Below are 10756 nucleotides of genomic sequence, written 5' to 3'. Positions count from 1 at the left end.
TTGTATCATTATGCTTTAGGCAAATTTTCCCTTTGTACATTATTGTCAATCAACCCTCAGAGTCTCCCACCATGTCTGGTTTGAATTATGTTATAAATTACACTTTCTTAAATGTGGTTTAAAATACTACTCTTGCTTGATCTACTTTACATGCACATTTATTTTTTACATACAAAAATGTAAGTAGTTTGTACAAAGACCAGTCTTGCTTTATAATAATCTGATGCATAAAGTTGCCTTTATTCTTTTTTTGAGTAGCTCATACAGGATATTTTCACCAAAAAAATGTCGTCCTCATGATGTTAATTGGGGTTACCAGAACATCAGAGACCCCTCGCATCCTTACAATCATCAGTTGAATTAATCCTTCACTGACAGTGTCATAGCCGAAACATTATAAACGCAATGAAGACTTATTGTGACGGGGTGTGGTGGAGGACTCAAATGCAGACCAGACCAGATGTAGCGTGAAGCAGGTATTTAATGAAACATGAAATCAGAATGGGAAATGTACAGGAACACAACAGGGAATCCACGGACGAGACAAGAGACGAGGAGGGAAATCCAACAGGACGAGACAGGGCATGGCAGACGGGGAAACCGGGAGCAGTCACACACACGGTCGCCAAACGGGCGGGTAGATATGAAAATGTGGCAGTGAGCGCGTGTGTGACTGGGGTTTAAATAGTGGATGCAGCAGAGTGAGCAGGTGAGAGTAATGAGCTGACGAGGTGTGACTGGCAGTTGCACTGAATAAACAAATTAGGTGAGTGAGAGATGGAAAAAACAGGATAATGGTGGCAGAGCTGTGACACTTATAAAAGGGGTTTATCTTCATCCTCCTCGTCCTTTAGTCTGTGTGAGAGAAAAAAGAAGTGAGTTTATGTCACGAATTTATCCTGATGTAAACATAAACACTAGTGCAATCATAAATAAGAGCAATAAAATAGGCATAATATGAGAAATAAACGTCACAGTGCATATATTTTGCCATGGCACACAGATCCATGGAACTAAAAGAAAACAATAAAGCTGATATGATTTTGTTTATCAAAAGGCGTGACCAAAGGGGATTTGTCAAATGAAAGGAATTCATGGAGCCCCACCTCTATGTCACTACAATACAGACTATAAAGAGTCCTTTATGAGGGAGGCTACAGGTTTAGCTTCAGACGGACCCGCTCATTAACTCACGTCTTGTCTTGTCCTCACGCTGTCAAAACAATCCGAACTCTAGTCAAACAAAGGCCATGGTTTCATCCTTGCACCACTTTTTACTTTGTATCTGGTTGATTAATAAATTAGCCCGCTCATGTAGGCTATGTACATTTTAGCTGTTTCAAACCGGGTTTCAGCTCCTCAGGACACTTTTCGAAAGTCACTGCGCTGCGGAGGCTTCTAACCTGTGGCCTATCCTGTGGAATTATAATTTATCGTTGCTCATCGTTTTATTTTTCATTCAAGATCAAAATGATCCCAATCACAACTTAAAATGTCGAGGAAATTTAGAGTAAAACTGATAATTACATCGCGGCCTCCGCAGTAACGGTCCACCCTAAAGGTAACGCTCACTTTATTAATGTGCGGTATGATAACGTTGTGCATTCATATTATGCTGCAGTGCATTAACACTGCTGATGTGTTTTTTTTTTTTTTTAGCAGTTCGTTTAGTATGAGGCAGGCAGGCAGACAGACGCGCGTACACACACGCTCACGAGCCACACAGAGGGGGGGAAAGGCTGTAGATAGAAGACTCCACACTAAAAGAAATATGATCTGTTTTAATAGCCTATATATTATCCGTCTGTTTTAGAAATGGCGAGCACACACTGTGGACAGCCGATACAGACATTCCACAATGAGGGAGGCCTAAAGCTGATCCCCATGTGGCTGGAATATAATGAAATGGTTTTAGCTGATCTAAACGTACATGTATTAGATTTAAACAGACCGGAACAATGTTTTCTCCCATTATTGTTTTGGAGAATTACAACTGGTTGTAGCTAAGTGGTTGTATGGAACTATAGGCCATACGGATCTTTTCAAATCAAGTTGTCAATAATGTGGAGTACACAGATCTAGATATGAAAGATACGATATTTTTAAATCCTGATGGTTTAACGGTTGATTTAACACATGTGCCTAAAATGAAATAAAAGGCCAAATAAATGTATTCTCAAATGAATACAGTTTTAAAAAACACTGTAATATCAATTATAACAAATAGGCCTGACAGGAAAATCCTGTCGCAGAGCCCGTACTGACATGTGAATGAAAGATAACCTTTCTGCACATAGGATCAGTAGGTATCTGTGCCAAAAGGATCACACACACACACACACACACACACACACACACACACACACACACACACACACACATACATTCTCTGAGTATTTGCAATAATGAGCACGCCTGAGCTCAACTTGAAGACAACTTTCACTTTCGATCCCGGTAGGCCTACTGGTTTTTGAATGGGGCTTTTGTGTGCAGCCTGCGCAGCTTCTGCTTTTCCGGCACGCTAGGCCTTGTAGCGCAGGCTGAAGCCACGTTGTCACTAGTGATATTTTTCCGTATTTTGAAACTAGTGTAGTCATATCGATAACCTTTATTTTGACAAGCATCAAAACATGAAAGCATGGCCATAAGCACACTTTCAAATGTGAGGTTGCTAAATGATTCATTGTTTTTAATGTTACCCTTTCATCATGAACATACATGGGGCTGTCAAACATAGAGTGTAATTATATATTACAGAATGCAAAGTACGAATGAAAAGGTGATGGCCAACAAGGCGTCACTTTAAAACCAAAAAACTTTATTTATCAGAATAACATTTTCAAGTTTGCTGGAGATATGACTGTAAATAATACACATGCAAGGTTTTAATACGTTTGCACTATACCCTCATTCCACTATAAATATATTTATTTTATTTCAATGTATTTCCTTTTATTCTATTCTAATGTAAATATTTGTGTATGTGTGTGCAGCGTGAAGGGGCTACAACTTACATTGTACTGTGCAACCTTGTGTGGTAAAATGACAACTAAATGAACTGTGTAACCTTATAAACACTCGTTGTATATAGAAATTGTGACAAAATCCGTTTTATACCATGATCTAAAATGTGCTCAGGTATTTATATTATATATTCTTTACTATTTTTTCAAACGAATTTAACTAATGGGAGTGTTGTCTCAACCAAGTGGCTGTGGGCATGGGTCAAAAAGCATTTATTTATTTTTCTTTTTATTTATTTATTTTTCAGGGACAATGCACACTAATCAACAGTTGCACTGTAAGTGAGCCAGAGTTAGCCAGAGAGGCTAATTTCCATCTGCTGTCCCCGGCCAGATGTTTCAAGGCAGCCTAAAATAACAAAATCTCAAATTGAAACGGAATTAAAATTCATAGAGAAACAGACAGCAACGTATAGACAAAACCAATACACAGCAAAAGAAAAGTGTACGACATTAAAGCAGAGCAGACATAACAGGTTTCCTGTAGGTGTCCACCTACAGGACAAGCACACATATAACAATGAAGCACATAACATACACATAAAAAAAAATGGAAAATAGCAACACTCATTCATTCATTCATTATCCAAACCGCTTATCCTGTTCAGGGTCGCGGGGCGCTGGAGCCGATCCCAGCTGACATTGGGCGAAGGCAGGGTACACCCTGGACAGGTCGCCAGTTCATCGCAGGGCACATGTAGAGACAGACAAACATTCACGCTCACATTCACACCTACGGGCAATTTCGAGTCTCCAAATAACCTAAGCTGCATGTCTTTGGACTGTGGGAGGAAGCCGGAGAACCCGGAGGGAACCCAAATAGCAACACTGATCAAGACAAATGCACATATAGATGAAACAAGCAGGCAGAACAGACAGTACATCAATGCTTGCACACCTGATTGGCAACAAGCCATTCCTTGAAGTTATGCTTGAATGTTTGGTACGTGTTTTGTGTGCGTATGTGTGGTGGCACAGCATTCCACGAGTGAGCATCATGAAACCAACCACAAATCTCGGCCTATAGCCTAATCGTTTTGTTTTAATCATGGTTCTTCACTCTCTTATAACATCAAAATAAGTTAATCCCAACATATGTTCTGTCTCTGAATCATTAAGGCATTAGGCCTAAACACTGTCCCAGTTTTCTGCATTGTTTTTGTTGAGTAACAGAAATATTCTTTATTCGAAAAAGCATACACGGCACCTCTGTACTTCCAAAACAAGTCCACAACTTTATATTGAATAATTAGTAGCTACGGCTTACAAGCTCCCATATTCAGCCATTGTTATAGATGCCATGCTAAATATATGTACTGTGAAGCTTAAAGATTGAATAAACAATACATCTTTCAAAAGAAAGACTTGGATCTTTGGGCAGGAAGCTTTCGATTTGAATGCAGACCACTCACCTGAGCTCAAATAGTCGTCGATGTATTTGGCAGTTTCCACCCTCTTGTGAATGTGCGCGAGCTGCCCGGCGGTGTGTCCCGCGCTGTTGGGGGCGCGCGGATTTGCGGTGCGTCCGATCAGCAGCTGGGTCGCCTCCAGATTGCCCTGCATGGCGGCCAGGTGAAGCGGCAGATTACCCCTCTTGTCCACGACGTTTGTATCTGCACTGTAGTCCAGCAGCAAGCGCACAGAATCGACGAATCCCGCGCGCGCGGCGTCGTGCATCACGGTGACACTGCAGGCCGGGTCGCGTAGGTCGGGGTCTGCCCCTGCCCGGAGAAGAGCCTCGACCACGGCTGCTTTGCTCAATTTCACGACCTGCACAAAGAAAGAACGAGGCGGAAAGCAAACAGATGAGGATCTTTTGAGTGTAACAGCTGGTCAAAACGTGTACAAATATATAGATATAATAATAATGGCCTATTAACAATCAGAATCAGAACCGTTTATTGCCGCGTAGCCAACACATAAGAGGAATTTGACTTGGTGAATGGTGCATAACAACAAACAATGAACACAGTGCAATAATCAAGACATCATTTAAAAATAGAAAACCTATTAAAAGCTACAATAGAATGTGGTAGACAGAGAACAGTGCTCTCTGTGGTAGACAGAGAACAGTGCTCTAAAACAATGTGGCTATAAGATTGATGCCGTTTTTTTTCAGCATGAGCAGACAAAATGTGCTTTTAAATCAGATTTAGTGTTACGATGAGGAGACTGAACTACTTCACTGCTGTGATAAAGTTGAAATGAAATTATTATTCGTATTAAACTGATCACTTAGAAGTGGCAATAGTTGGCCTGCTCTAGGCCCGTTAAAAAAAATCTAGGCAAGAGATTCAAGCAGGAGCAGACATGTTGTGTAACAGGCCCTCACTCACCATATTCATCACGACCACCATTTTGTTTCTCTTTTCTAACCCTCTACCCTCAAGTTTAGCATGCATTTGCTTTATTATCACATCACTATAATGTGCTTATTATATCTGGATCACTTTTTTGTCGAGATCAAGTGCTGGAAATATACATTAAATGGCGAAATATAGTGACTAAAGGACCTCTTATTCTTCCATTAATATAACACAGATTTACTCACATTACTCTTTACATTTATGATTATCTGCCATTAAACAATTCATTTAGTAAAACTATAAAAACGATTCGAAACGAATTTGATAAACTTTGCAATTTACACTTGGTGTATTTAAAGTTAAATATGGCTACTAAGTCCAGACTCCTGTCTGCCATCTGTCCACACATTTCTTATTTCGAAAACAATGTATCTATTTAGATACATTGTTTTTATCTAAATACAAATATAACAGCATTATATTTCGTGTTATATAATGCTGAACAAGGTCTACTGGATATTTGAGGATAAACTGATTAGGTCTTATATCCTGCACAACAGCACAGTACGCTAAGGAAGTCAAACAAGCTGCTTGTAACACCACAGTTTACAAAAATGACCATGGACACATTTTTGAACAAATTTTCCAAGTTTAAAACGACAGAAAAATAACTGAAAGGGGTTTATACCAACCTGCAGTGCAGTCCTGTTGTATTTGCTTAAGCCATTAACATCTGCTCCTTTTTCCAGCAAAAATAACACTGTGGGTAGTTCTCCACTGGCAGAGGCATTGCAGAGTGAGTCAGCCATTCTTGTAAAAAAGATTAATCTTATATTTTTCTTATTTTTACTTATCTAAAGCAAGGTGTCTGATGCTGTGAGCACATGCTCTGCTATCAAGTAAGCTTGATTTTATAGGCCCCTCCCTCACCCTCACACCAAGGGGTTTAGACCAAATAGTTCTAAACCTGCACACTGTAAAAAATGTTAACCCTTAAGAACCCACGGTGACCAGTTGTCACTTTCAGATATGTGGTCCATGTGGTCCATTTAGTCTGTTTTATACCCACTATAATTTTCCTTTAAGGAAAAATGAGTTTGGGTTCTTATGGGTTAAAATAAAGTAGCTTCTATTGAAAATAATGTTTGGGGCTCAAATAGTTCAACCCTATATATTAAACATATAATGTAGGATATGTAGCTGGTATATATATATTATAATGTGTCAGCTTCTCTCCAATGCTACCAGGCTAAACAACGATGGTAAAGGATTATAATCCTACTTTTACCCAGCTGCCTCCAAGAAATTGCAGAAATGCATTTTACACATAACTTGTAAAAATACCCTTTCCACTTTCACAGCTTATATTCGACTAATGTCATAATGGTGTTAGTACTCAATCAGTATCCAGATGGGCAATATACCATCGAACGATATTATCTGCGTTTTAACTTCCAATTCAAATTGATTAGCATCCAATTACTTTAAGATTTATAAATATAAAGTAACGTTAGTTATGCATCCCGTTGGAAAATGAATTATGCCACCTCTGATTGACTGGCATACTCAATTTTGATTCACTTTGACGCATTGTAGGTCATAATAATACGGAAACGATGTGAAAATAACAGTCGTTTTTCCACGTGCTTGTAAGAGCATCTACTCACAGCCCTGACGTATGCTCGGGTGTTCAGCGGGTGATATCTGGGGCAGATGCTGAATTTAATCCAATATATATCTCATCTCCCCATCCAGCCTATAAGAGACCCACAGAGACAACAAAGGGTTATTATTCTATACATAGAATATCACATATACGTGCAGCTATAATAACTTCTGTGATTTCATCGTAAAACACAAGACATTCTTCAGTGTCGGCCACTGAAAATGCAACACAAAAATAACGAACAACAACAACAAAATGGTTACAAAATGGTTCCATCCTCGCATGTTAGAAAAAAAATGTGATGTCATTCAAAGTCACTTCCTGCTCATTTTCCAGATGATTTTGCCAAAATGTAAAAAGTGCTTTCCTGTATTCGTCTGCTATCATGTTACAAAACCACCATGCAAGGACTGAGAGACACAGAGAAGGACGCAAGAGCTGCCCCAAAGACGGCGAAATCACTACCAGATCCCTTTCATTTTCAACAGTAGACCCACCTCGTGATGCTCCTCCATCAACCGGCGTACCGACGATGTCCGTTTGAACGTCTGTCAAAATTCGCTGCAGGCTAATGTCCGACCACAGCAAAGCTCCTAAAATATCACTGACATGGTGGTTCATGTGCGGATCGAGCTCTGGGAGGGAGGACGTCTGCCTTTACATGTTGAACAGAGAAGCTACATTTTGAATTACCCACCCAGCAAAAAAAATAATGGCGTGATTGGATAGGAGCTAAAAATGACAGGCGCGACGTTGCCTGTCTGAAAAGAGCGTAATCAGGACGATGTAACAAAGCATTTGGCCAGAAAGATGCCCGCATTCACTGATGCGATACAGAGGATTTATTCCAGAGAACACAGTGGCGTTGTAGCATATCGATATAATGCGTGTCCTACTTCATCTGTACTTGTACGTTCCAGTGAAAGAGCAGGAGAGGCGTTATCCTCTGTTATGGGCAACATATATTCGGTCCCCTTTCACAAGGCCGCCCTCTCGTGTCCGGTCTTGATATTGTCTCTCTAAGCCTGGCTGACCACAGAGCTGAGGGTGAGCTGTGTTCATACCAGTGATTCACTGTGTATACTCACAAACAGAATTCATGCGCCACTTTTCAGCCAGCAGAGCGAGCATGGGGACATGCGCACGTTGACACGTACACATGCTTTTACGAACGAGATAGTGCGATATAGGTTACTGTATAGGATTATAGCACTGCAGGGAGAAAATGAATAATAAGGACAAATCGGGTCACATGTCGAGCGCTCTCTGGTGTAATCGGCAGCAACCTGCAGGTACGCAACATGATGCGTATTGTGGCGGTGCGCATTGACACAAATGTTGGTCTTGCGCTTTGTTTTAGATGCCAGGGATCAATCTGGGTTTAGTTCAGTCAATGGCAAACTGGCATGTAACGCCATACGCATTTATATTTGTGGAAACTGGTATTTTCTCTTGAGTATAGCCTGTCACTTAAACAACAGGCCTACTGCACCTGCCTGTTTGTTGTCTGTGCACATTTTCAATCCTCAAGTTGACTTTAATATTTGTCTGAAAATACAGAATGCTCTACATACATACATAATGCGACTGGTTCATGGCAAATCTATAGACTAGGCTATTGTTTGTGCTGCACCTGATGGGGGCACCAGTCTTTGGATAGGCCTACACCCACCCATCATGTCCAGACTGTTTACTGGCCAGCTGTGGCATTTGGTCCGTGGCTCTCAAAAGAGGGATGAGAATGACTACAGGCAAAAATGACACAAACATGGAAAACTCAGGCTTTTAGAATATTGCATATATTGTAGCCTATAGCGTTAGTGTCTGTATTTCCAGTTAGCCTTTATAAATCATATTATTTGAATGTAACGATGGAGGCTCATTTGAATGTTTAAGTACAGAATGAAACGAGACCTCTATACATATCGATATGAGTGAAAGGAAACATGGTCTAAGGTCTTTTCCGTGGCGACAGACGGTCACGTTTAAAACTTCACTTCAAGTATCGACCTCACGTCCTCGACTCGAGTTTTTACAGCAGCTGCAGCCACTTTACGTCAGCCGTAAAGCAATGGACTAGATGACAATAATGATAGGAGATAACTGAACACTGTAACGTTACTTTACAGATTCTTCTCCACCCAGAAGCGGTTGAATCCCGATCAAGTTGAATATTTCCAATTTGCCACACTGTCCCTCGTCACCCCGTCTCAGTGAAGAGCTTCATTACCACCCAGTGTCTCCTCTGTGAGGCGAGGAGAGCGACGGGAGCCAGTGGGAGAAGAATTGCTTTTAGCCAGTCATTGCCATGGCCTCCGAAAGCGGCGAGAGCAACATGGATAGAGAAATGATTCTGGCCGACTTTCAGGTGTGTCTCTTCTGTTGTCCCGTATATTATATTCGGTAGCTAGTTATGTGTGTTTTGCCGTTGTTGAATTGTCTCGCGCTATACTGTCAACAACCGTACACAACGACCTGACTGGCGTCGTAAACAGCAGACCCGAGCTGAGCCTTTGCTTTCTGTGGCTAGCTCACCGAGCTAACTCACTGACAGCTTGCTAACTGATTCTGAAGGCAATTATTTTAACCTGCGAGCTCGCTAACTAGATAGCGGTGGCCCGGATCTAAACGGTGGATATTTAGTGTTTTTTTTATCGCTGGTTTTTAAATGTACTGGCTAAGACGGATGACGACAATCGGTGCTAGCTTAATTTATAACGGTGCTCACGTAGACTGCCAACTTGTTTACACCGAGCCAGTCGTCCTGTCAACGGTTTAAATCCTCGTCAGAGACAAGGGTGTCCCTCCAAGATGTCATGTTTTTAGCCCTATTTGCAGGTAGTGTGGTATGTTTTGATGATGAGACAATGCTTCCCCTTTCAAGTATAGCATCTTGTTATGTTGGTTTCCATGCTTAATGACATCAATACTAAAAGGTTATATGCCCATCTTCCAACACTTGGAAAATGAATCATGGGCCTTGTCTTTGGTGGTGTCCCTCTAGTGGGTTTGTTATTGTAGCCTCGTGCTTTGAATCAACAACATTCACCATAATATCAGGTCTAACCAATGCAGGTGTCCACGTTTTCCCTGCTCTATTCAGATGAGGACAGGCCACAAAATATATGTTGTGTAGTTGGGCTATTACACAATCCAAGTCATCGTGCCCCACCGTGCTCCACTCCACTTACAACCTACAGTTATTAATAATAAGAAGAAACATGCACTACATAATAGATAGTGAACATCAAACGCACAACAACATAAATGCCAGCTGACACCAAAAACTAGATAGCCAGAGACATAAATTCACAATCTACAATTTTAACACTTAGCCATTGCATGAATCAAAGTCTGTGTTGGCCACTTTTACATATTTACTCTGTGTTGGCATTCAAATTCTCAGTTTGTTGTCATCAATTGTGCATGAGTACTTGTCAGCTTTGTCTTTCTTTTGATCTTTTCACTGTGGATGGCAGAGGCATGCTACCTTAATGAAATGATCAAATCCTTGGTTTTACTTTTGTTAAGTAATGGTCGTCAAAGAGTTAATAAACTCATCCTTAACAGGTCAGTAGTCCTGTTTCCTGCCCTGAAAGTGAACTTGGATCATTAGTATGCATACTTCAGGAAACACCACCCTGGAGTGTCAGACAAAATATCCACCAATAACCAATAACCAATAGCATTTGTATCAAGATTAGAATGATTTAAAAGCTTTTCTGCGAAAAGCAGCCTCTATAGATGTTTTGAAAAAGTGT

At 40.7% G+C, this 10756-nt stretch overlaps 2 protein-coding genes across 4 annotated transcripts in view; one reads left to right on the top strand and one right to left on the bottom strand.

Annotated features, from left to right (window-relative positions):
- Positions 1-463: 463 nt before the first annotated feature.
- cdkn2c (cyclin-dependent kinase inhibitor 2C (p18, inhibits CDK4)) lies at positions 464-9777 on the bottom strand. The gene is made up of 5 exons (XM_076087899.1): positions 7493-9777; positions 6997-7085; positions 6022-6139; positions 4436-4793; positions 464-855 (listed from the first exon to the last, which is right to left on the bottom strand). Exons 3-5 carry the CDS (start codon positions 6136-6138, stop codon positions 851-853), a joined length of 480 nt encoding a protein of 159 aa, XP_075944014.1. The 5' UTR covers position 6139; positions 6997-7085; positions 7493-9777; the 3' UTR covers positions 464-850.
- faf1 (Fas (TNFRSF6) associated factor 1) overlaps positions 9051-10756 on the top strand; it is a 59308-nt gene continuing 57602 nt past the window's right edge. The window contains exon 1 of one of the 3 annotated variants that reach the window (XM_076087898.1): positions 9051-9363. In XM_076087898.1, the coding sequence (XP_075944013.1) occupies positions 9304-9363 (60 nt within the window). In that variant the 5' untranslated portion in view covers positions 9051-9303. The remainder of the gene's footprint in view (positions 9364-10756) is intronic. The other 2 variants (XR_012953083.1, XM_076087897.1) reach the window with 2 other exon arrangements.

The sequence above is a fragment of the Anarhichas minor genome, unplaced genomic scaffold (assembly GCF_050575085.1).
Source record: "Anarhichas minor isolate MPS153535 unplaced genomic scaffold, ASM5057508v1 ptg000010l, whole genome shotgun sequence".
NCBI classification, from domain to species: domain Eukaryota; kingdom Metazoa; phylum Chordata; class Actinopteri; order Perciformes; family Anarhichadidae; genus Anarhichas; species Anarhichas minor.
This window is presented reverse-complemented; position numbering and strand designations above follow the sequence as displayed.